We start from the raw sequence: 24,073 nt of genomic DNA on the forward strand, positions 1-24,073 counted from the left end.
CGTTTGCATTAGACGTATATAAATTCACAGCAGTGGTCTTTTGTCTTTCTCTGTTTTCTCCTCTTCACCTTGTCTCTTTGCCCGCTCAATCAGGATGGCTGGTACATTCGAGCACTTTGTTGCCTTTGGCACTGACCTTGGTATATCTCTCACAAAAGACAACCCCTAAACACATCACTGATCAACTTTCTAGTCGGCATCGAGAGAATTCTTCGTGGTTTCCAAGCCATCTGCTCTCTTCTCGTCTGGTACCCAGCTCTCTTCGCTCTTATCGAGCCAAAAGTCTCTTCCACGTTTCCTCTCCGCAAGCTGGGCGGTCAGATCAACGTCTCTCGACGCTTCATTCGCTTCTTCCGCTTCCTGGACACTTTCCAAACAGGATGGAACGTCTACGTTGCTCAAGGTGATAAGAGTCTTGATGTCTGGCTTGAAATCGTGAGCAAGACCTGCTTCGGCATGTTTGGCATGATGGAAACTGTGACTCTCCTTGATCTCTGCGGCATTGACAACCTGCGCATCTTCAGCCCTGAAAAGTTCAGCGAGATTGATTACCAATCTCAGCTTTTCTGGTTCGCTGGATTGTACACTTCTGTTCTCGTCACTGTTATCAGACTGTATCGTCTTGTGTCTAGCCCACCCGCCGCCGTCACCCGCCAGAGCGTCAGCACCACCTCTACTGAGAACACTGCCGAGCTTGTCTCTGCCGAGAAGGAGACTTCTACCGCTACTCTTTCCGAAAAGTCGTCCAAGGAGGAACTCGACAAGGAGCGTGAGCGACTCAAAGGTATCGTGACCAAGCGCAAGGCTGAGCGACGTGCTTGGATGAAGAAGATCAACACCGAGGGCTACGTTCTCCTCCGTGCCCTCGTTTCTGACCTGCTTGACATGCTTCTTCCTACCACCACTGTTGGCTGGATCAAGCTCGACCCCGGTCTGGTTAGTTTGGCTATGTTCTTTACTACCTTCACTACGGGCTCGGCTGTTTGGGACAAGGTTGGACGGGATCTTCAGATGAAGAAGCAGTAGAGAAGACCAATGGAAGCAACACAGCAGGTTTCAGTTCTTATTTCATGTTAGCTATATCAAATAGCTATCCCAGGGGTTCCAGATGACCGCCAAGCTCAAGCTTCTTATACATCAGTTGTGCTTAGATTTATCCTGCCTTCTGTCCTTTACGGTAGACGTTGTCATTGCCCGAAGCAGGTTGGGAAACAACAATGAGTCCTTGTCCTCTTTTATGTTTCCGTTTTGTTTTAGATCCTTAAACTTCAGAAGACATCGAATCGCGGGGCTCAGATGCTTCATCTCGGAAGAGCTCGGGGATCGAGTAGAGACGGTCCTGCTCACCATCATCCTTGTAGACAACGATAGTCATCTTGCGGAAGAGGCTGAACAAGTTGAGGACGGCAATCGCCGACTGCATGATACTGGAATAGAACGTCAGCTGTAGCTCAATATGACACACATGAATACTTACACCAAGGTGATGCTCAAGCCTCCAACAACTGCACTATCATCGAAGTTGTTGTATTCAAGAGCTGTGACAGAGGGACCGATCAAGAAGAGAGCGAAGGCAAAATCGACAAGGCTGACGAGGTACGCCCACACCTTGGAGGATCTGACGGGAGAATTCGAAGTTGTGCCGCACATGCAGAACAGGCTTCCGATCTTGAGGTTGAAGTTGTCGCGGCTCCCACTAGGGAAGCAGCTCTTCAAGACACGGAATCCATGCCAGAAGGTTAACAAGATGCCTCCGGTAGCAAAAATACCGGCTGAGGCGGGAGAGTAATAAGGATCGCAAATAAAGACAATATCGGCGATGACGAGCGGGGCAATCAACAATCTCAACAACAGAATGAAGGAGAATTTGACCTTCATGAGAGCCGGCTTGCCATCCTCTCTGTCATCTCTCTCGGAGGGCTCGAGCAAATCAGCAGTAGGGTCGTCTCTTGGGACAGGCTGATAGGAAGCCTGAGAAAGTGGAGTCTTGGCCGCCATGTTTGCGATTTTAATCGATGGTTCTGATGGTTTTGTTATTTCGAGGTCAGATTTGTTAGTTGTGATATGATCCCATGGTGTTTTTATTAGTGCCAGACAGCTGAGTACTTATAAGACCACAACATAGAAGCACAACCAACAGGTTCCAGGGGGCATGCTGGTCTAAGCGAGTTGAAGCATTTCCCTTCTAGGAAGTAGCCGAATCCTTCGACAACAAACTATAGGATAAGAGAAAACGATCAACTTGTTTCGTGCGTGCCTAGCACAGCCTCAACCCGTATGGCATGAGTTTCCATAGCGATGGCTGCGCTACTGCACATCGTCTATTCGCCAGAGTCTGTTTCGGGTTCTTTTGGTGGATCAGAGCTGCGTAAGCTTTTCTTTTATTCAGGTCAGGTCAGGTAACGTCCGAACATGTCTTTTAAAAACAAAACAACAAAACAAAGCTTGAGATGATGTTATGTAAATAAGACCGCCATTTCATCACAACTGTTGATGTCGTCGGGTAAGATTTTCCAACAGAACCCTGCGATTGATTGATGAACGCATGGATTTCGCTTAATAAAAAGGTACTGCTGAGGCTCGTTCAGCCCGAATGTCTTGGCGCTTATCGTCTACCCTTGACGACAAAGCGCCCAGTCTCGACCTGCATTTTCCACCCGTCTTGGAGTAGAGCTGCAGCTACAGCTTGTCTCAGGTGCGATACGCCGCCAGCACTATGGCGGCCTAGTCCAGTGATGACAGTAAACGGCTGTTGGCGTGCCCTATCAGACCGAAACTCTCCCAGGCCATTCCACCAAGCCTGCACGCACTGGCGAGCAATCCTCACACCATCCTGCACATATACGCCGTGTAAGTCGATGGAAGTCGACGAGCTTTGGTTGTTGACAAGCAGATCTGCGGCAGTTGACGTAGCGTTCATCTCATACCGCGCTTGTTCTCTTGCTCTTTCTGAGTAATATCCTGCTGCCTGACGGTAGAGTGGGTTGGAAGCACCACGTCGATTTAATGATGCTGCTGAAGCTGCTGCATCTCTTTTGGCTCGATTGTATTGGCTCGCTCTATCAGCAGCTTGCGCGTACGCTGACGGCCCGGCAGGGAGAAAAGCCGTACCTCCTGAGACAGGTCTGGCTAGCTTAGACTTAACTCCGCGTGTAATTGTCTCGAATCCTTCCAAATCCTCCGCCGGAAGTGGTGTTAGTTGGTAACTAACATCAAGCTTTTCGGTCCATGGATTCTTGATAAAATGCTTGCTGACAAGTGCGGCAATGTCGTCAGATTCCTGGGAGATGGAGCCTGTGACCTGGACGATTGTTGACATGTACTTTGCCGGAACATTTTGGTACTTCTGAGCAAGCTCCAGTGCATATTTTTTCCCTTCCTTATCTTGCGTCTCGATGCCTTGCGACATGTATCGGTCCAGAATCTCAACTGCTGCAGCGCCGTTGGCACATTTTTTGTTATAATAAATATCCGACACAACGACAAACGGCAGATCAAGTCTATCTGCCAGATACGCGATTTCATCCTGGCCTGCACGCAAGGGTTAGGTGACTATTCCAGTGTGTGTGTAGAAAGGAAACTCACGTTTCATACTCTTCATATCATCTGGAGAGGGAGAAGCAGTCCCGCTGCCGGGCGATGGAGATTCATCACCGAGAGCTTTCTTGCCCTTCTTCCGGTTCTTCCTCTTCTTCTTCCCGCCAACTTCCTCGGGCTCAAAGAATCCCTCGATCCCTTTCTTCTCTTGTCCAGTTGATTTGAGGTACTGGATGTTGAGTAACTCATCTAGCGCAGTCTGAACATCTCCGTTTGCCTTTTTCAGGCAGTGTTTGATGTCGAAATCCTTTAGCTCACTAAACATGCCCTGCAGGAGAAGAACCTTAAACTCCTCACTGTCATCATCGAATGAAGTCAGTCGTGGTATAGAGTAAGTTGTGTTGGTAGATGTCGAGGTTTGGTCACTGGCAGATGTTGTATCTGTGTCATGAGCACGAGAAGCCTGCTGGCTGTTTGTCTCAGCTGTACCCTCATCTCCATTTCCATCATCTGGTGCGTTGGAAATACCACTTGGATTAAATCCAGTGGCTTCTTCTGTTGTGACATGCTGAGCGAGACCCTCTAGCACAGTCTGTGCTGACTCATATTGTGAAGCATCTTTGAGATCATGATCGCTAGCGATAGCGACTACGAGGGCTTCGTCCAAAAGTGAGCGGAATTTATCCTACGGTTCAGATGTCAGCGTTGTTTCTGAGCACTGCCAGTGACACAATAGTTTGTATATGTATCTCAAATTTAGGTAATCTTGACCAAGCCACACTTGACGTGAGTCCTATGTAGTAAAGCCATGATAACTCTGTATATACATATCCAAGCCATCGCGTTCATGATGATGGACCTACCACCAGCTTTTGGATAAGCTCTTCTGATTCATTGGACATTGTGGATTTGGGGGAGGGGCAGCTTCAAGATGATTTGTTCCAGAAAAGAGCATATTATACTTGGACATAGGAAACCAAAAAAAGGAGAAAATCAGTCGCCAGGTATAAAAGTTTCCACTGCCTTTTTTTTTAGTATAATGACGCATGAAAGAGAAAGAGTTGGTGTTTTTCAGGCTGTCAATTAAGTCTACCCTAGGTGGAGTGAGCGGTAGTTGTTTAAGCGTATCACGTGCCGTCAACATTGTGTAGTGAATGTAACAATGAGATTGATCATCTTCCACATCTATACTTTGTATTCGTCGGGCCTATTCATTATTGTTGGCTGTATTTAGGTAACTATGAGAATTTGGCGGGCGCATGTTTCAAAATTGGGGAGGCTTGAGGTGAGTACAATCGTTAGTAATCGGAGGTGAAGAACCTTAATATGCTGTGTGAGACATGCTTCGCCTTGAACAGCCAACACTACGGAGTATAATAGGAGTAGATGTAGATAGACTACAAGGGTTACTGTTCTAACATGCCACTACAGGCAATGTGACTGCTTTGCGGTGAGTTTTGTTCCCTGTCCTGGTTAATGATAAACCTACCTACCTAGAGATTGACAGAGATCAACCTTCACCGGATAATAAGATGTAACCCCTTGTTTCTTCTCAAGATACCCATAATAGATACTAAGATAAAACACAAGGGAATGAACATCTCCTTCAACTCATCTCAAGACCTGATACGGATATCAAACATCAAATCCATGCACATGTCTAGGGTAAATGTGTTTTACGGGGAAAGCTGAATGATTCATGACTGCAGGTCCATACGAACGGTCTAGCTTGACCCCGGCCTGAACCCCGGCTTTCACAGCGCATGAGCCACTGAGTTGGAGATAACAACCAATCATAATCAAGCATTGACAGCAGAAACAATGACGCAGCCGAAGGTCAGAAGGTCGTGACCTCTATAGTCGCATCCATTAACCCGCCATCGGATCAGAGCTTGGACTGTACCCGTCACCGAGCTACGACATCACCGTTCCTTCCAGCCTCTGCCTCTGCTTCTGCCTCAGTATCTGGACTTGTAACCTTGACGGTTGCGCCTACTTTGCCGACGCGTCCCTCTTTGAGTTTCCCCGCCATTTGCGATAGGGTTTCTCTTTTTTTCTTTTCCTTCACATTCGTACAATCTATTATGATTGTCTTCCCAACATCTTAATCATCATCACACGCTTATCGTCGCATTGTACGTCAACTCGACAGCGATATCCACCCACATTGATCATAAAAACCGCGACCAACAACTAAGCTAGACGACTCCATATCTATCCACCGCCGCGTGCGGCCCCATCATCTCGAGATGCATCAATCCATTGTATCTCAGCTTGGAGCTGCGGCCGTGCTTTTCGCAGGGCTAGGCTTCGCTGAGCAATATACACCAAAACACGAAGTCGGACGATGCGCTTTCCGTGGCCATTGTGGCAAGCAGAGCTTTTTCGGAAAAGAACTTCCATGTGTCGACAATGGGCCGGCTGAGAATCCCGATGAAGAGCTTCGCAATGAACTCGTCGGTCTTTGTGGCGAGAAGTGGAGGACTGGACCTGTCTGCTGTACCCTTGATCAAGTCAAATCACTCAAGTCTGAACTTGGTACCCCAAACACACTCATCGGCTCTTGTCCTGCATGCAAAGACAACTTCTTTAACCTCTTTTGCACATTCACCTGCTCTCCTGATCAATCCACATTCATCAATATCACTGACTCTGCTCCCAAAAACGGCAAGAATCTTGTGACAGAGCTCGACCAACTTGTGTCTGAAAAATACGGCTCCGGGTTCTATGACAGTTGCAAGGAAGTCAAGTTTGGCGGCGCAAACTCCAAGGCCATGGACCTGATTGGTGGCGGTGCTAAGAACTATACCGAAATGCTCAAGTTTCTCGGAGACAAGAAACCTTTCGCTGGCTCTCCCTTCCAAATCAACTTCCCGACACAGGAAAAGGTCCCCGAGCTCGAACCTGTGGACATGAAGCCGAAGAAGTGCAACGACGAGGACCCCGATTACCGTTGTGTTTGTGTTGATTGCCCAGAGGTATGCCCGAAGCTTCCCGAAGTCAAGGACTCCAAGTCTTGCAAAGTAGGACTCCTACCATGCCTCTCATTTGCCTCCATATTCGTTTATGGTGTTCTTTTGTCCACCTTGATCCTGGCGGTCGTCGGCCATATTGCCTACCAAAAGTACTCGCAGCATCGCGTCGAAAGGACAAGACTGCTCCACGAATCTTCTCATAGCGACGACGAAGACGAAGGTGGACCGGTTGATACAGAAGCGATGCGCGAGCGCCCTACCAAAAGATACTGGGTCAATGACCGATGTGACAGAGCCTTTTACCAGCTTGGCCACATTGCAGCTCGCTTCCCTGGATGGTGCATTGGTCTCAGTCTACTCTTTGTTGCAATCCTTAGTGTTGGCTTGTTCCGCTTCGACCTCGAGAAAGAACCTGCTCGTCTCTGGGTGAGCCCATCTTCTGCTGCTGCCCAGGAGAAGGCATATTTCGACGAGAACTTTGGACCCTTTTACCGTGCCGAAAAGATCTTCCTGGCAAACGATACCAACCCATCTGGACCAGGACCTGTACTCAGTTACGACACCCTGAAGTGGTGGATCGAAGTTGAAGAGAGTGTCAAAAAGATTGAGAGCCCTGTCTACGGAAAATACTTCCAGGATCTATGTTTCAAGCCCTCCAACGATGCCTGTGTGGTGCAGTCTGTTTCAGCATACTGGCACGCCAAAGGTGGACTGGATCCCGAGTCCTGGAAAGACGATATTCGTGCTTGCGCAAAGAGCCCTGTCGACTGTCGCCCAGATTTCGGACAGCCTATTGAGCCCAACATGATCTTTGGTGGTTACGATGATGACGTGGTTGATGCCCATGCCATTACCGTGACCTGGGTTGTTAACAACGCCAAGGAAGGAACTGATGCCATTGCCAGGGCTGTTGACTGGGAAACTGCTCTACGTGACCGTCTGCTTGAAGTTCAAGAAGAAGCCAAAGAACGTGGCCTTCGATTATCTTTCAACACTGAGATTAGTCTGGAGCAAGAACTTAACAAGTCGACAAACACAGATGCCAAGATCATTGTCATCAGCTATATCGTCATGTTTGTTTATGCCTGTATGGCCCTCGGTACCCCTCTCAAGCATATCTTCCGCAACCCTGCCGTGCTTTTGGTAGAGTCAAAGGTTACGCTTGGTCTTGTCGGTATTGTCATTGTTCTCATGTCCATCGCGGCGTCCATTGGTTTCTTCTCATGGGTTGGACTGAAGGCCACACTCATTATCGTGGAAGTCATTCCCTTCATTGTCCTCGCTGTTGGTGTTGACAATATTTTCCTGATTGTCCATGAGCTTGAACGAGTCAACATCAGCTTCCCCGACCAGATGGTTGAGGAAAGAGTTGCTAGGGCGCTTGGTCGTATGGGACCATCTATTCTCTTCTCTGCTCTCACGGAAACCGTGGCTTTTGCTCTCGGCACAGCTGTCGGCATGCCAGCAGTCAGGAACTTTGCCGCGTATGCTGCTGGTGCCGTCTTTGTCAACGCAGTGCTGCAGATGACCATGTTTGTCTCCTTCCTCTCTCTTAACCAGATGCGAGTTGAAGACCATCGGTGTGAACTGTGGCCATGGTGGCAGATCACTAAGGCAAGAATCCACCTCAACGGTAGCAACGGTTTTGCTCAGGGAGGTGGTCGTGGATCAGACATGGCGGAGGAGAGCTTGCTGCAGGTCTTTATCAAGAACACATATGCCCCACGCCTACTTGGAAAGAAGGTCAAGCTTGCTGTCGTCACAATCTTCCTCGGGATGTTCGCAGGAGGTTTGGCGCTCTTGCCCAAGATCCAACTTGGCCTTGACCAGCGAGTTGCTATTCCTGATGGCTCTTATCTGATCCCATATTTTAACGATCTATACGGGTACCTGGAGACAGGCCCACCAGTGTACTTTGTCACACGCGAAGTTGACGCTTCCAAGCGCAAGGAACAACAGGCGATATGCTCAAGATTCACTACCTGCCAAGACCTTTCGCTCCCCAACACATTGGAGCTTGAACGACAAAGACCGGAAGTCTCTTATATTGCTTCGCCAGCAGCAAGTTGGATCGATGATTACTTCCTCTGGCTGAACCCGATCTTCGAAGAATGCTGCGTGGAACACGGCCAGACCTGCTTCGCCGATCGTAAGCCAGCCTGGAACACAACCCTGTACGGAATGCCTGAAGATGAGGAGTTCATCCACTACCTGAAGAAGTTCCTTTCCAGCCCCACTGGCGAGGAGTGTCCTCTAGCAGGCCAAGCTGCGTATGGACAAGCCGTTGTCCTGGACGCTAAGGAAAATCATGTCAAGTCTACCCACTTCCGAACCATGCATAGTCCTTTGAGGAGCCAAGAAGACTTTATCGCCGCCTACTCCGCTGCTCGCCGCATCGCCTCTGATATTGGAGAAAGGACTGGCGTGGATGTATTCCCATACAGTGTCTTTTATATCTTCTTTGACCAGTATCTCAGCATCGTGCCATTGACGGCCGGTTTGTTGTGTGCTGCTGTTGGCATCATCTTTGTCGTTGCATCTGTACTGTTAGGCTCAGTACTCACGGCGCTTGTGGTATCTGTTACAGTTGTGATGAGTGTTGTGGACATTATGGGTAGCATGGCTTTGTTCAATGTGTCTTTGAATGCCGTTTCCCTTGTCAACCTCATCATTTGCGTGGGTATCTCGGTTGAGTTCTGTGCTCACATTGCACGAGCCTTCATGTATCCATCGCGCACCGTGATGGAAGGCAATAGCAACGCCTTCCGTGGACGTGATGCTCGAGCTTGGACCGCTCTTGTTAATGTCGGTGGATCCGTGTTCTCTGGTATCACAGTCACTAAACTTTTGGGTGTTTCTGTGCTCGCTTTTACACGATCCAAGATTTTTGAGATCTACTACTTCCGAGTTTGGCTGTCTCTTGTCGTATTCGCCGCCCTTCATGCCCTAGTCTTCTTGCCCGTTGCTCTCAGTATCGCTGGAGGTCAAGGTTATGTTGACCCAGAGAGCGAAGGAACCGCTGCACAAGATTTGACCGATAGGAGGTGGCGAGCCATTAGGGTTAACGACAACAGTGACTCAGAGGATGAGTTTTAGTCTAACTGTCGCCTCTTTATGCGAACCTTTATGCAAAAACATGTCTTGCAATCTTCCCAGAACCCAGATAACCCTACTGAGAATGATGCGACAGAACCAGAGAGAGAAATTGACCAAGAGGAGGAGGAAGAAGGCAGCCACGACGAAGACGATGCGGTGGCGAGTTCATCACGATGTCTACCATGCTCTTTTGAGTTTTGCCTACCCGGACCAGAGTTAGTTTGAGAGTCATAGAGAACAGCTCTAGAGTACGCACAAGGGGCATTGTCATAGTTGGAGTATAATCAGTGGGCTGATGAAACGAGATAAACGTAGTGAGTTTCTTTGGGTGTTGATGGCGTTGATATTTTGGTTCAGTGTAGACGGTAACGAACTTTTCAGCGAATGCATTGTGTCTTATGCAACACAATAATAATATAAGCGTTTAGCATGATAGTGTTAAGTCCCCCGAGACTGTTGAACGTGCATAGTAAGGCAATCACTGACCAGGATGTACAATTATCGCAACTATCTAAGAACCTAAATACATGTAGGTATCTGATTAAGCAGGCGGCAAAAACGACGCAAAGAGTCCGCCTTGAATAGCCGCATACATGGTAATAAATACAACCACTCCATATCCTAAACTCTGCCTCTGCTTATCCATAAGACACGATGCTACCCACCAATACCATACAGGATATCCTGAAGACAAGCGGCTGATGATTTGAACGTGGTAGTTGGTGATGGCCAAGATGGCAAGTAATGTTTGTATGGCAGCAAGAGTCCGCACAAGTAATCGAGATTGCTCATCTGTTCCTACTATCATTGCCCTCAAACCTCGAGAAGGTTCACGCATTGTCTCAGTTCCTGACTTGAGGAGAATAGTGAGCATAGGTGCTGCGAGGAGGAAGAGTGGAATTTGGTTAGGAGTCCAGTATTTGAGAAAGCCAACGTCCCTGTTGATGTTAGTTGTTACTTTATAGGTAGTTAGAGAGAGAGAGCATACCAGTATTCTGCCTGGACGAATGTGTAGATACTTGGGATACGTTGTCCGCACCAGGATCTCTGCTCTCCATCGCCATTGCAATATCTCATCCAAGCCAAAACTTGCGGCATGACAAAACCAATAGCGACCAAAATACCACCGATGATAGGCGCAATGAGTCTCAGGATCTTGCAAATGGTGAAGCTGTCACGAAGAGCCAGCAAGCACTTGACAGCCTCCACAGCAAACAAAACACCACCAAAAAGCCCATTACTTCGAAGCGTGCACGAAATTCCATATGCCAAACCGGCTCCGATCACAGAAACATTGCGCTTTAGTGAATCAGGGCTGTTTTTGATACTGATTGCGTAGAGAAGATTGCCGATAAAGGACATGCATGCATAGGGGCTCTCTGCATAAGGTGCTGATATGAATAACCCAGCAGGTGAAAGCACATGTACGACCGAAGCCAAATACGCCAACTTGCGATCATTACATATGACCATAGTGAGTTGATAAAGTGCCAGTACAGCAATGAGATGCGAAATATGCGAAATAGCAATAGCAAAAATAGGTTCCCAGTGTCGAAGACCTAGTAAACCGCAGATACCACGCACAGCAGCTGGCATACCAATACCAAAAGCCCACTCCTGCTCATAGACTTTTCCATTGACTGCATCGTGCATAAAATACAGCGCGTCCCATCTTGTTAGACGAGTAGCCAGGGGCGTTGATACGCTGTGGATGATGTCGAAGAAGAGAGATGTTGATGTGTCGTAGTCTGGGCCTATAGACGCGCCGAGAGCGATAGAGAGGAGGAAACCTTTCCAGGCGGCGAAGATGGTTGTTAGAGAAAGGATTGGACGAGATTTATAGGTAAAGAGATTCATTTTGGGGGTGAGTGTGTTGAAGGTGATGAGGTTGAGGGAAGGAGATGCTTGTGGGGCTTGAAATATAGGGACACGTTCGCCGTTGTTGGTGAAGCAATAGCAGGGTTGTCGGGTAACAAAAGTCGTTGTATATGAAATGGGATTATTTTACTGAATGACAAAGCCTTACAGCAGGAGAAAATTGAGACTAATTTAAATAATTTAACAGTGTCATCTCTGGTTATTTTTGTGAGCTGTGCGTCGGTGTTGTAATATTGCACCTTTTAGACCATAGGTAACCTCAGTTACTGGGAATATAGAGATTAGACTATACTACTTACCCACCATCATGTTCCACTTACACTCACTTACTCAAGGACATTAACTGATATACTCACCAGAATGGAGACAAGCTGCAACTCATCTTCGTCCTCTCGTCTCAAGCCAGGCGAATTCCCTCCACCAATAATCATTCCTCCTCTATCCTCACATACACTCACTATAATTGTCCTCCACGGCCGTGGTTTCAACGCTGAGAAATTCCACTCTCCCCTCCTCACATCTCCCTCTTCAAGCCCATCAACATCATTCCAGGAATCCCTACCTCATGCTCGATTCGTCTTCCCAACAGCACCTCTCGCCCGAGCCACCAAGTACCGTCGCTCACTGATCCATCAATGGTACGAAGGCACTGGTGACTGGGAGCCCGAGGCGCGCGGAGATATGCGTCCCAGCATTGAACATATCCATAAGATCCTGAAAAATGAGATTGAAATTCTGGGTGGTGATGCTGGAAAGGTGGTGCTCGTGGGTTTCAGCCAGGGCGGTGCCATGGCTCTTGTGAGTTGGTTACTTTGGCAAGGACAAAGTCTAGGTGCAGTGGTTATCATGAGCGGATTCATGCCCTTAGCCGAAAGTCTGGCTAAAGACGAAGAACATTCATCTGACGATGGGATGTTTGAAAGGGATGGTGAGGAAAACAAAACACCACTGCAACGAGCTATCGATGAGCTTCGTGAAGAAGCAGAGCTTGACCCTGAGCCGCCAGCGGATTCATTTCCTTTCTTAAAGACTCCTGTGTTTATGGGACATGGAAGAAAAGACCAAGATGTCGAGATTTGCCATGGTCAAAAGGCAGCCATGTGTCTGGAGCGCATGGGTATAGATGCTGAGTTGAAGATATACTCTGATATGGGACATTGGTATTGTCCTGAAGAGCTAGGAGATATAGCACAGTTTATATGTCAAAGTTTAGAGATTTAAACCTATGGTATCTGAAAATCAATGTAAAATTTACTGTAATAGCCCAAGTTGTAAATGTCATAAATTCATGATTCTTATAAACAATATTTTAGCCATCTAACCAACACATCTTCTAATCCAATTATTTTCCAACACCCCTTAGATCTTCTCACCATCAAGAATAACCTTGGCCTCATCTGACGTCCACCAACTCACACCCTTCTCACCAGGGTAACTAAATCGGTCCATACTCTCAGGCTTCATCTCGACACTGTAACCAGCTTCCGTGGGGGTAGTGTAGTATCCATCCTTGATAACGGAGGGGTGGAAGAAGTGCTCGTGGAGGTGGTCCACGTACTCGAGAACGGAAAGCTTGCCGGAAACAACAACGTAGTCGATGGTGCTCAGGTGCTGGGTGTACTCGGGGAGACCGACACCGCCAGAGTGAGGAACAATGGGCACGCCAAACTTCTTGGCCATGAGGAGAACGGCGAGAACCTCGTTCACACCACCCATGCGGCAGGCGTCGATCTGGCAGACGTCGATGGCGCCTGTTTGGAGAAGTTGCTTGAAGATAACTCGGTTCTGGCACATCTCTCCGGTAGCGACACCAATGCCATAAGGCTTCAGGGCGTCGCGAACGGCCTTGTGGCCGAGGATGTCGTCGGGTGATGTGGGCTCCTCGATGAACCAAGGCTTAAAGTCGGCTAGCTGCTTCATGTAGTCGATAGCCTCAGGGACGGACCAGACCTGGTTAGCATCTGTCATGAGGACATTGCCCTTGTCGTAGCCAATAACCTCACGAGCGATGCTCAATCGCTTGCGGTCACGCTCAATATCACCACCGACCTTGACCTTGAAGTGACGGTATCCAGCATTGAGAGTCTCCTGAAGCAAGCTCTTCATCTTATCCTCACCGTAGCCCAACCAGCCGGCACTTGTTGTGTAAGCGGGAACAGCGCGGTTGTTGAGAGCCTCTTCGAGACGCTTGGCCTTGGTAGGCTCCTGCTCCTTGAGCATAGCGATGGCCTCCTCGGGGGTGATGGCATCGGTGATGTAGCGGAAGTCAATGCACTTGACAAACTCCTCGGGGCTCATGTCGGCGACGATGCGCCAGACGGGCTTGTTGAGGGTCTTTGCCCAGAGATCCCAGACGGCGTTGACGACGGCACCGAGGGCGAGGTGGATGACACCCTTTTCAGGGCCGATCCAGCGGAGTTGACTGTCGTTGACGAGATGGCGCCATGTCTGACCCCAGTTTGCGACGAGAGAGGATAGAGTTCTTCCCTTGAGACGCTCGGCGACGTGGTTGATGGCAGCGCAGACGATGTCGTTTCCACGGCCAATGGTGAAGGTCTGGAGGAGAGTTAGACATGGTTTATGTTAGTGAGTGAGTGACTTGCCATTCCGTGACCTGTGTAGTCAGAGTCGGTTTGAAGAATGCAGTAGGCGGATGAGTAGTTGCCAGCAGCGTTCATGGCATCGGAGCCAGTTCCGTCGAGAGAGGTAGGGAAGCGAACATCGCGAGTCTTCCAGCCAGTGATTGTGATTTCACCCATGATTGCGGTTTATTGTAGGATTCGGTTATGAGTTGAAGTTGAAGTTGAAGCTTGAGGGAGCTCAATGAAGCATGAGGAGAGATATAGTCGAGGTGGGGGGTTCCGAACGCGGAGGGAGGGGAAGGAGTAGCTACAGTCGGATGAGGTTTTAACACGAGACTGAGAGTAGTTATGATGAGACCAAGGACACAAGGTCAGCAGAGTTGAGTAAAGAGAGAAGAGATATATTCAATTGAGGCTAAATTAAAGACAAAGCAACTGGGAATGTCATGCTTTATACTGCTTTCTTTTCACCGTCGCATCTCGTCTCCCTCATGAGACCTCACAATAGACAACAGGATGTGGGGTAAAAGAGAAGAGTCGAGATGCCATGACGGACTATTCTAACATGTTTGATTGATGGATAAATCGAAATGACCCATTTAATTATTATCATTTTGGCCAAGAACCCCCATAAAGATAATTTGTGCTGTATCATGAGAAGAGGAGTCGGTTAATCGGCAAGTTGATGCTTGAGGGTTAGAGAGGAGAAGAAGTTGGGGGTGGATTGTGAGTTTTGGGGGTTTAGACTAGTTGATGGATGATCTGAGAGTACATGAAGGACAGTATACCTCCAGGTTATATGGAGGTACTATTAATATGACTATAACAAGTGAACATCCCCGCCCCCGCGATGAGAGTTGACCCCATTTATGAAAGGGTCCGATATTGGAGTCTAGATGTCTCGTGATGTTCCTGTCTTTGACCCCACGATATATCCCCGCGATTCGATCCGAGTAACTACCCCTCACTATGTCTAGGCACATCATCAATCGAGAGTGCCTAGACATAGAGTGATAATGTTGTATATATTCAGATGTTGAATTCTATCTGTTATCTTATGTCTAATCAAGATTCTATTTCTTTACAGTTAAACGCTTACTATAATTACCTATCTAATAAAGTAATATTCTTCTTTATTCTTTTATTCTATCAACAGCCACTCGACAAGTCCATACAGTATCCGTCACTGTTTAGACACTATCAAAAACACTGTATCACTTGATCTGATTGACTTTAGCCTTGTTCTCGTATTTCTTCTCCTCCATTAACAAAAAAGGTTTCCTCAACAAAAGGAACCGCCGAGGCCTTAATTCTACTATCCTGATATGTCTGACCAAAAAACCAATGACGATGAGGAATATAAAAGACCAAAGATGAAATCGTGTTTTGAGTTTAGTTATCTGGCGCAGTCCTACATGCAAGACAGACGCGTCAAGTGATCAATCTCACGTACATCAAAAACTCTCTCAGCTCAGTCAACAACAACAATGGTTTCACTGCAGGGAGCCGGGCTGGGCTGACGAGAATTATCAAGTCCCGCCCTCGACAATCGTGATAAACATTTGAGCTCAGGCCTTCTTTCAAGGGTCTTCCTAGGCTCGGTTGATAAATGGCACACATGACATCAGTCGAACTAACCAAAGAACCATTCGGGTTGACAACCGTTCACCACTAGGCAAGGCACTCCCTTTTGAAAGACTCAGACAGGCTACAGGGTCTTATTGTCACATCAGTGGTTTCTTCACCGCTGTAATGGAGTGGAATGTTGAAGGATGGCCTGTCTGGGTCATATACGTAGGTACCCGACAAGGCAAGTATTCGTAACGAATCTTGATTTTTGTGTCCATAAACAGCAAGATACTAACTGGTTGTACACACCCTTGTCCTGTCTTTTCTCTTTCTGTGGGTGTTCTTTCTTCTAGTCCTTCGCTACCAGAAAAAAAAGTTGAAAACTTGCATTGCATTGCAGGCTATAATCCCTGTCCTGTCCTATCCCCAACCCTTTTCTAATTCCCTCTCTCCCTCTTTAACTGCAGCTGCAGCACTTCTCCGCCTGAATGACCCATGACGTGGGTATTCTCTTCTCCCTCGTGGTCTCTTGATTGGGGCCTTGTAATCTAACATGCAGGTCTGAAGCCACTTGGGGCCAGGGAAGCGGTAAGACTTTGTACAGTGGTTCAACTTATCTCGGCTCTACTTTAGTCTATTACTACGTACATGCAGTTCTTGAGAGAACTGGTTCTGGTCTGCTGCACATTTGCTTTTTTATAACTCTCCATTACTTTCTTTCTCTTGGTCATATAATTACAAAACATCTCCCCATGGCTGTTATATCCGTAAATTTAACCATCCAACGTGACCATCAACCAAAACACACCGCCATCCACGACGACCCTTTACTCTACAATCCGCGCTTATCCTCATTAACACACAATATTTTATTATCGTTATTAATGCGACATTGCCCATCATGGAAAACTCCCTCTCAAAGAGTAACAGTCTAAAGCCTCCGAGGCGCAAACTTCAAAAAGTCGACCCCAAGCTCAAAAGCCTCAACAAAGCCAAAAGAGGCTCTACCGATTCTCACTCATCATCAACCATGGCTAGTCTAAGCCCCATGTCTTCACCCACACAGCGTCAAATGTCAAACGGTGCGCCTGATCTCAGCGACTCAAAATGGGATCATTATCTCCGGCCCAAAACTATTCTTGTTCCCTCATTTTCAGAGTCTGAGGAACAAAACATGCATCAACCAGTCCAACACCCCGAACCTGAACCAAGGGCCGCCTGCTTTAGTCCTCCGCCGCAAGGACATTCTTTTCATCATCAAATCCCTGAATTTCAACACTTGACTCTCCATGAAAACAGGGCCCGGCCATCCCTAGATCGCTCATCTCTCCCTTCGACAGCATCTTCAACATCAACTTCATCCGCTATGCGACGACAGGCCAAGACGCCCGTCTTCCGAATCGGTCAACTAGAGCAACATGCCCTTGCGCGCAAAGCAAGAGATGTGCCAGAAAAGACTTCAAGTGTTGAGTTGATCGCTGATCAATATCATGCCCTTCTTGAAACCAGAGATGGACCTCCAGCGCTCGACTCGCAGTTACCTTCACCATCGCGCGAATCGCATTACTCATTCGACGACACTCCTCTTCAAATCCCTCCGTATGCGGCTAAACGATCTCAAAGCATGCGAACAGCAAATACTTCCTCATCAATGACTGCTATACCCCGCCAACTCAGACCCAGACTTAGATCAGCTCCTACCCACGATACGAACGTGGCAGCTGTCGAAGGCGATACTATTTACTTTAAACCCTACTCTTTCTCACCACCACCTTCTCCCGAGTACCCCGGGACGCCACGACACTCTTGGACAGATGAATTCAGGCCATCGTCATCATCAGGGCACTCATTCCAGGACAACATCAGCCTTCAGATAGCGATGGATCTCCTCACAAGCGAATTATCTTCCGTAATGACAGGCAGACCACAGCGCAATGGACAGGACACGGCGGCTTTGCAGATATGGGTTATGATCGAGGCCTACGAGAGACTCCGCGATCAACTGACGAGACAAGAACCGTGCAACGCGGAGGCGCAAAAGGTTGCGACCATGTTTGATTGCTGGTTGGCATCACTGTACTCGATCCACTCTTCTCTTACGGAGAGCACATTGCCCAGCCCTACGGAATATGCCGGGTTGGAAGAGGAACTGGATTGAATAAATTACGAAACTATCTTTTCTGTTCACTGGTGGACATGATAACGAATACTATGGAATTGGCGTTTTGGGCGCGGCCAGAGGAATGGCATGGACAAAATGCAGCTGGATGGATACAGCTGCTGGATGGTAGATACCTGGAGGAATTTGTTTTAGTCAAGTTTACATCATTTGAATTCATTATTGAGTAACTTGTCTTGTCGTTTGTGATATGGGGTCAGTTGGAAAGATCAACATGCGGATACACTGCCACGTCTTGAAGATCGTCGTGATAAAGATATAAATAGAAGTCATGATGATCTTGATGATTTGGCAGGACTGGGTCGCATCAGAAAGATGATTGTGGCGAACTGATTGACATTCAGCCGGGATGGTGTTGTAACCTCGAACAAGCAAAAGATATGTTTCATCGTCAGAATACCGTAGTCGACGAGTATCTCATGAAGATAGGAGATATGATGTTGAGCGTCAGAATAGAGCTAACAATAATATACTTGCGCCGATTCCTGATATTAAACTCTATTCACTTGGCATATCGTCTGCTAGATGTGAATAGTGCTCGCTTACCAGATCCATGATAATGACGTCGTTGCTTCTTGCGAGCACTCACTCATACGCACTACATATCCATTGAATTGACCAGGCCTATAGTAAAGGATAAGACATGAATAATTCATCTGAATGATCTCAAAAATACAGCTAAGAAGAGAGCTGCCACTATCCATACATAGACAGACCTACCTAAATTATAGATATCTGTCGCTGTAAGAGAATGACCCACTCTAGCTCGAACCGCAACTCAATGCGTCGCGTGAATCTCCCATCATCATTCAACCTCTCAGCAAACAACGAATAATCGCAAAACCAATTGAAAACTCTCCCGTAATAATAATCATAGTAAAATCAAAATGGACGACGACTACGGAGCCGACGACGAACTTCTGGCCGCCATGGCCGCTGCTGATCCAGCACCAGTCGCACGACCAACACCACCAAAGATCCAACAACCCACGCCTCAACGACTCGACAAAGCGCCTCCTTCTTCTGCCTCGAGCGCAGGAAAAGTAGTACAACCAACACCTCAAGCCCTACCGCAGAAACAGTCTGGATCAACTATTTTGGTATCGCCCCGTCAACGAGGAAATCCTGTCCTTACAAGCATTCGATCTATGCCATGGGAGTACAGCGATATTCCGGCCGATTATGTTTTAGGACTGGGTACATGCGCTCTATTCTTGAGGTATACCACCCGTTTTTAAACACAAAGATTCATATTTGTAACCCTCAAAATAGTCTCAAGTATCATCGTCTTCATCCCGAGTACATCTACACTCGCATCCGCAACCTCCAGGGAAAATATAACCTGCGCATCCTTCTCACAATGGTCGACATCACCAACCACGAAGCCTCCCTCAAAGAGCTCTCTAAAACATCCCTCGTCAATAACGTCACCCTCGTACTATGCTGGTCCGCCGCCGAAGCCGCGCGCTACATTGAGCTCTACAAGAGCTACGAGAACGCATCCTTTGGCGCCATCCGCGGCCAGCAGCCATCAAGCTACGGCGAGAGGCTCGTCGAGTTCGTCACCGTGCCTAGAGGTCTGAATAAGTCGGATGCTGTTGCCGTAGTAAGCAACTTTGGCAGTTTGAGGAATGCCATTAACGCCGACGCGGAGCAGCTCGGTATGCTCAACGGCTGGGGTGGTGTCAAGGTAAAACGATGGGTTTCTGGGGTTGAAGAACCGTTCAGAGTAAAAAAGGCTACAAAGAGAGGTGCACAGGCTTCAGCGAGACTTGACCAAGCTATACCCCTTTCTCGTGTACCTCTACGAGACATGCCAGCTGCTGTAGCATCATCATCTTCGCGACAAACCCCCGCCGAAGAAACTTCTTCTTCTGGAAAACCTCAGGATCAGGCATCAAAGCAATTCCAGTTTATGGCGGACACTGATGATGAGGATGAAGATGATGAAGAAGCCATCCTTGCTGCTGCCATCGAAGCTTCAAAGAAGACTGCCCAGACAGAAGAGGCTAGTCGAACGAGTCAGACAGATAAGGATGACCAAGTCAGTGAAGGCATTGCAGCTGCCCTTGCAAGAATGAGGGAGGGTGGTTAAAGTATATGCCTCGATGGTTCTTCTACTTCCGAGTATCTGCAAATATACTCGATTGGGGACTCAAAGTCTAGAGATCGCCCAAATTCGCGATGTTATGATAACTCAACTGACTATACAAGTCAGCTTGATATCTGCACAACAGACATATCAAACACTTGCAGCAGCTCCACGGGCAACGTCACTATTGTTGTTAAAGTGACACCGAGGATGGTTAAAAGGAACTTCTGTGTTCCGTTTTCAATACCATGTGCCCTGATACGAAACAAGCCATCTCAAGCTTCGAGATTGAGCGATAGGGGTTTGATAATGTCCTTTTGTTTAAAGGGGCAATCCCACCATACATTCACTAAGAGATCCACAGGACATGTAAATATCCTAATTTGAGAAACCAGTATATAGAACGGCGAAAGACAATACTAGTCGCAGTTTAATAACTCTCATGTTTGTCATTGTCTATGTACATGTAACTGGAGGGCTATCATTTAGGAGTTCAGCAGCGAGGTGTTAGAATGGGTATTTCATTCATTTAGGATTATTTGCTTTTCCGTTTCGTTCCATCGAGAGTTGAGAATGTTTATTCGAGGTCATTGTGTATTATCTTCGTACACAACTCCATGACATCAATTCATGAATTCGCTCTTCCATCGAAACCAGTGCTCATTCCTCTATGAACCTCCATCTCGCTTGGCGTACTCCTCCTCCATAGCCTCCTCGTAAAGACGATCAGCCTCCAACTCAGCTTCAGTCTTTGGTCTCGTCACGCCAGCGCCAGTGTTTGCGCCTGCACCTGTAGCAACGCCAGTGGTGCTGTTCTGTTGTTCTTGCGGGGTTTGAGTGGATGTTGATGTTGTGGTGGTTGACTCTGAGTAAGTAGGGAGGCCCATTTTGTTGGTTTGTGAATACACAAGTGTTATGGTCTGTTTGAGTAGTTGATTTAGAGTTGTAGTTGTCGTCGATGAGTTGTGCTGAAGGTGTTGGGTTTGTCAATGACTGACTCTTGAACAACCTCTTATTCATTTACTGTGGCGAAATTGTGGCGTATGAGTACGTCACCTGTGGCTCAAGCTATCGTGGAACAAGACATGAAATACAGCCAGTCATGTACGATATATGAAGAATACAGACCATAAAGCTCCGTTTTGACCCGTTGAAACAACGGGACGATGGACATTTTACTTTGTTGTCGGATATGTAGCCTGATTGGATGGAGTCTTGATAAGCTGTCGATCCAGGGTCCTACTTGTGACATCATGCTATGAATCCAAGCTTTCTAGTCAAGCTTACAGCTGACGCTGGAATTGTAAAAAGAAACGAAATTTATATACTTTCTATCATCAATCTCTGTAACTGAACCAAAAGAGAATAATGTACAGCAACCACGCGTGGTGCACTCTGAACGCAAATATCACGATATCCAACTCAAACTAAAGATAATAGGGGTATTTATAGCCGCCTTTAAACATGTCGCTTTTACAACTCCTGCACGTCTTCCTCAGGTTTAGCTAAACTCTCTAGCCTCACCAATATCACACACATCAAACACGCCAATTTCTGGAATGCCTCTCTTGCGTAATGCCTCTTTCAATACCTTGGGGGGGTCCAAGACTTCCTCCATTGTGAGAGCCCAGGTGCCCCAATGTATACCCATCGCCCGCTGGCATTTTGTGTCGCGGAAGATTTCAACTGCATCATTTGGGTCGGCATGAACGGACGAGAAGGCTGCTCGGGGGTGGTATGCGCCGATTGGTATCAGACCCAGGTCGAAAGGTCCACGGAGTTCACCAATTTGTTTGAATTGGGGACACCTTGGAAGGTGGTCGTACTCGGCGCTGTAATCATCAGTTCCGGGTGGAAGACTTGGGACAGTTCGGTAGCCTGTGTCGCCGCCAAACCAAACCGACTTTCCACCAGACTTGACACCCCAAGAACACCAGAGGGTAGTATCGCGGTCAAATAAACCTCGAGCAGAGCTGTGTTGTGCCGGCAAGGCTGAAATGCGAGCACTGATTTCGCGTGAGCTATCTCCGTCCTTGACCGTGACGGTTAGGTCGGCATCCTCCCACCAATCGAGCTCGGTAACATGGTTAATGCCTGACTTGCGGAACCACGTTTCTAGACCCAATCCGACGAAGAACTGGGCGTCTGGGTGGTATTTTTGAACCTCAAGGATAGAGGAATGTGAAAGGTGATCATAGTGGGAATGGCTAATAACGACCGCGTCGACAATGGGAATATCCTTAATGTCGCAAGGCTTGGGAGTATATCGCTTGGGACCCATAAAGCTGAATGGAGAGCATCGATCTTCAAAGACAGGGTCGAAGAGGACCCGCAGGCCAGAAGGGTATTCGACATAGTAGCAGGCATGACCTAGCCATGTCGCACGGATCTTATCGGTAGTCTCGCGCTCGGTGTTCCATTGAGGCTTGACAACTGGTACATGAGGAGGAGTCAGGTCGGGCTTTTTGAGATCGCCAGTCATTGAGGGCCTAAAATGATCAGTTTTTTTTGGAGCTGAGCGCATGGTGAAGCTTTCACCTACCACCAAATCTTCCGGACCATGGTACCAAAGTTGGGATTGTTTGCGCAGGAAGGATAAGGGTTCTTGAATCCCTTGACAGACCCGCGCTTGAGAACATGGTGAGGGTTAGAAATAGCTTCATCTGGAAGAGCAGATCGACCTGGGATTTTTGAAACAGCAGTCGTGGCAGCCATTGAGCCGCGAGGCGTACTCTGGGAAGCCAATTCCGTGGGCTTCAGATGTGATGAGGCGGCGCTTGCTGTGGTGGCCATGATGGAAGAAGATGCCGAGGAAGCTGTAGAGTATGCGAGAGCAGCAGCAGCAGCGACAGGTCTAATATTCGACGTTGATCCAAAATGATGACTGAGTCGACGGATCGTCGGATAGGTACGCGGCATGTGGGAATGTTATATCCCAGACCGGAGACTTCGGGGTCCTGCAGAGTTGCACCAAGAAGGGTAGGGGTGGGCAGATTAAGGCGAACAGGGAGGGAAAAGATTAGTCTGGTGATTGACCATTCTCTTGAACGAGGTGACACACAGACACACAGACACAGACACGACCAAGGAAAAGAGGAAAAAAGAGAAGGACAGGAAAAAAAGAACGAGTCGTGAGGTGGAGGAGGTTAGTAAGAGTCTAGACAAAAAAGTAATATGGAGAAGAGGTCAGTGAGTTGGACGATTTCATCTGCAGGAGCGGAACTATTGTAGTGAAGCTATGACAATTGCAGTATAGACAAGTTATTCCTCTCTGGATCAAAGACGGATAGATGGAAGGATCATGGAAGCCGCAAAAGAACCAATAGTACCGAGATTAGAAAGCAAGGGAGCCTGGAAAGTCTGAATATTTATTGGAATTTTTTTACGGTGGGTTTTTTCTATGTTAGTAATACGAAGTGAAGCAAGTTCAAAATCCATGACATCGAGACATTCATAACTTTGTAGGTGTATTGCAACACATCACACCCAACTAGTGTTGGAGCTATAAACTCGGGTAAAATGCTCTGCTACCACTACTTAACTAGACCTAGGTAGTTTAGTTTAGATAGCTCCTAGCATGCTTCACCTATATTAGTGCAACGACTAGGTTTCGGCAAATGCAGGTGAAAGCACAATACATCACTATCACATGTGGCTCAGACGTGTGTGCACAGGATATCTATGTCTTTCATAATATTCTCATTAATTCCTAGGCTCCCTCTTTTCCAAACAAACCCTTGCAAAGTCAAAAGACTCTTCGCTACCCAAATTGCAATCTTCCCTACACGGTTTTTCTGGAACATGATCATCCGGGGAACAAGTAGTTCCCGAATGTAACAGAACACGTGGTATCCTTGTCGATTCTGGAATATCCCACGTTCTTGGTGGAATTAGTTGCTAATTTGCCGAAATCACGGTTACAGCTTCCGCTGGCCGTAAGTCTTGGTCGTCAACTTACCAAGATATTATCTAACTTACATAGTACTAGATGAGCCGCAGCGTAAGATGATCAAACCGCAAAAGCAGCCTTACCATAGGTGACACCCCTGACAAGGTGCTTATCACCCCTGCTATAGCCATGTGGTGCCCTTGCATGGCGGCCCCTTCGTGTCAGTCAGGCTTACGACTATGACATTGCCAAGTCAGACTCATCAGAAACAGTATC

General features: G+C 47.5%; 11 protein-coding genes across 11 annotated transcripts; 5 read left to right on the forward strand and 6 right to left on the reverse strand.

The window, feature by feature from the left end:
* Nucleotides 1–94: 94 nt before the first annotated feature.
* On the forward strand, nucleotides 95–1,026 carry FSST1_000439 (peroxisomal biogenesis factor 11; the record flags this gene model as incomplete). The annotated part of the gene is made up of 2 exons (XM_083230560.1): nucleotides 95–140; nucleotides 194–1,026. The coding sequence occupies 2 exons, from the start codon at nucleotides 95–97 to the stop codon at nucleotides 1,024–1,026; spliced, it is 879 nt and encodes a 292-aa protein (XP_083090621.1).
* Nucleotides 1,027–1,261: 235 nt separating this feature from the next.
* On the reverse strand, nucleotides 1,262–1,998 carry FSST1_000440 (uncharacterized protein; the record flags this gene model as incomplete). Its single annotated transcript, XM_083230571.1, has 2 exons — nucleotides 1,262–1,427; nucleotides 1,478–1,998. 2 exons carry the CDS (start codon nucleotides 1,996–1,998, stop codon nucleotides 1,262–1,264), a joined length of 687 nt encoding a protein of 228 aa, XP_083090622.1.
* Nucleotides 1,999–2,605: 607 nt separating this feature from the next.
* Nucleotides 2,606–4,439, reverse strand: FSST1_000441 (uncharacterized protein; the record flags this gene model as incomplete). Its single annotated transcript, XM_083230583.1, has 3 exons — nucleotides 2,606–3,531; nucleotides 3,586–4,222; nucleotides 4,401–4,439. 3 exons carry the CDS (start codon nucleotides 4,437–4,439, stop codon nucleotides 2,606–2,608), a joined length of 1,602 nt encoding a protein of 533 aa, XP_083090623.1.
* A 1,347-nt stretch (nucleotides 4,440–5,786) lies between these two features.
* FSST1_000442 (sphingolipid transporter) lies at nucleotides 5,787–9,608 on the forward strand (the record flags this gene model as incomplete). Its single annotated transcript, XM_083230593.1, has 1 exon — nucleotides 5,787–9,608. The coding sequence occupies one exon, from the start codon at nucleotides 5,787–5,789 to the stop codon at nucleotides 9,606–9,608; it is 3,822 nt and encodes a 1,273-aa protein (XP_083090624.1).
* Nucleotides 9,609–10,149: 541 nt separating this feature from the next.
* FSST1_000443 (GPI-anchor transamidase GPI18) lies at nucleotides 10,150–11,465 on the reverse strand (the record flags this gene model as incomplete). Its single annotated transcript, XM_083230604.1, has 2 exons — nucleotides 10,150–10,546; nucleotides 10,597–11,465. 2 exons carry the CDS (start codon nucleotides 11,463–11,465, stop codon nucleotides 10,150–10,152), a joined length of 1,266 nt encoding a protein of 421 aa, XP_083090625.1.
* Nucleotides 11,466–11,846: 381 nt separating this feature from the next.
* FSST1_000444 (Alpha/Beta hydrolase protein) lies at nucleotides 11,847–12,707 on the forward strand (the record flags this gene model as incomplete). Its single annotated transcript, XM_083230615.1, has 1 exon — nucleotides 11,847–12,707. The coding sequence occupies one exon, from the start codon at nucleotides 11,847–11,849 to the stop codon at nucleotides 12,705–12,707; it is 861 nt and encodes a 286-aa protein (XP_083090626.1).
* Nucleotides 12,708–12,845: 138 nt separating this feature from the next.
* On the reverse strand, nucleotides 12,846–14,245 carry FSST1_000445 (enolase C-terminal domain-like protein; the record flags this gene model as incomplete). Its single annotated transcript, XM_083230626.1, has 2 exons — nucleotides 12,846–14,042; nucleotides 14,090–14,245. The coding sequence occupies 2 exons, from the start codon at nucleotides 14,243–14,245 to the stop codon at nucleotides 12,846–12,848; spliced, it is 1,353 nt and encodes a 450-aa protein (XP_083090627.1).
* Nucleotides 14,246–16,538: 2,293 nt separating this feature from the next.
* FSST1_000446 (uncharacterized protein) lies at nucleotides 16,539–17,795 on the forward strand (the record flags this gene model as incomplete). The annotated part of the gene is made up of 1 exon (XM_083230637.1): nucleotides 16,539–17,795. The coding sequence occupies one exon, from the start codon at nucleotides 16,539–16,541 to the stop codon at nucleotides 17,793–17,795; it is 1,257 nt and encodes a 418-aa protein (XP_083090628.1).
* A 908-nt stretch (nucleotides 17,796–18,703) lies between these two features.
* FSST1_000447 (DNA repair protein RAD10 domain-containing protein) lies at nucleotides 18,704–19,911 on the forward strand (the record flags this gene model as incomplete). The annotated part of the gene is made up of 2 exons (XM_083230648.1): nucleotides 18,704–19,035; nucleotides 19,089–19,911. 2 exons carry the CDS (start codon nucleotides 18,704–18,706, stop codon nucleotides 19,909–19,911), a joined length of 1,155 nt encoding a protein of 384 aa, XP_083090629.1.
* Nucleotides 19,912–20,576: 665 nt separating this feature from the next.
* Nucleotides 20,577–20,795, reverse strand: FSST1_000448 (uncharacterized protein; the record flags this gene model as incomplete). The annotated part of the gene is made up of 1 exon (XM_083230659.1): nucleotides 20,577–20,795. One exon carries the CDS (start codon nucleotides 20,793–20,795, stop codon nucleotides 20,577–20,579), a length of 219 nt encoding a protein of 72 aa, XP_083090630.1.
* Nucleotides 20,796–21,409: 614 nt separating this feature from the next.
* On the reverse strand, nucleotides 21,410–22,701 carry FSST1_000449 (beta-lactamase superfamily domain-containing protein; the record flags this gene model as incomplete). The annotated part of the gene is made up of 2 exons (XM_083230670.1): nucleotides 21,410–22,397; nucleotides 22,451–22,701. 2 exons carry the CDS (start codon nucleotides 22,699–22,701, stop codon nucleotides 21,410–21,412), a joined length of 1,239 nt encoding a protein of 412 aa, XP_083090631.1.
* Nucleotides 22,702–24,073: the final 1,372 nt, after the last annotated feature.

The sequence above is a fragment of the Fusarium sambucinum genome, chromosome IV, assembly GCF_050947815.1.
Source record: "Fusarium sambucinum isolate potato_lamoka chromosome IV, whole genome shotgun sequence".
NCBI classification, from domain to species: Eukaryota; Fungi; Ascomycota; class Sordariomycetes; order Hypocreales; family Nectriaceae; genus Fusarium; species Fusarium sambucinum.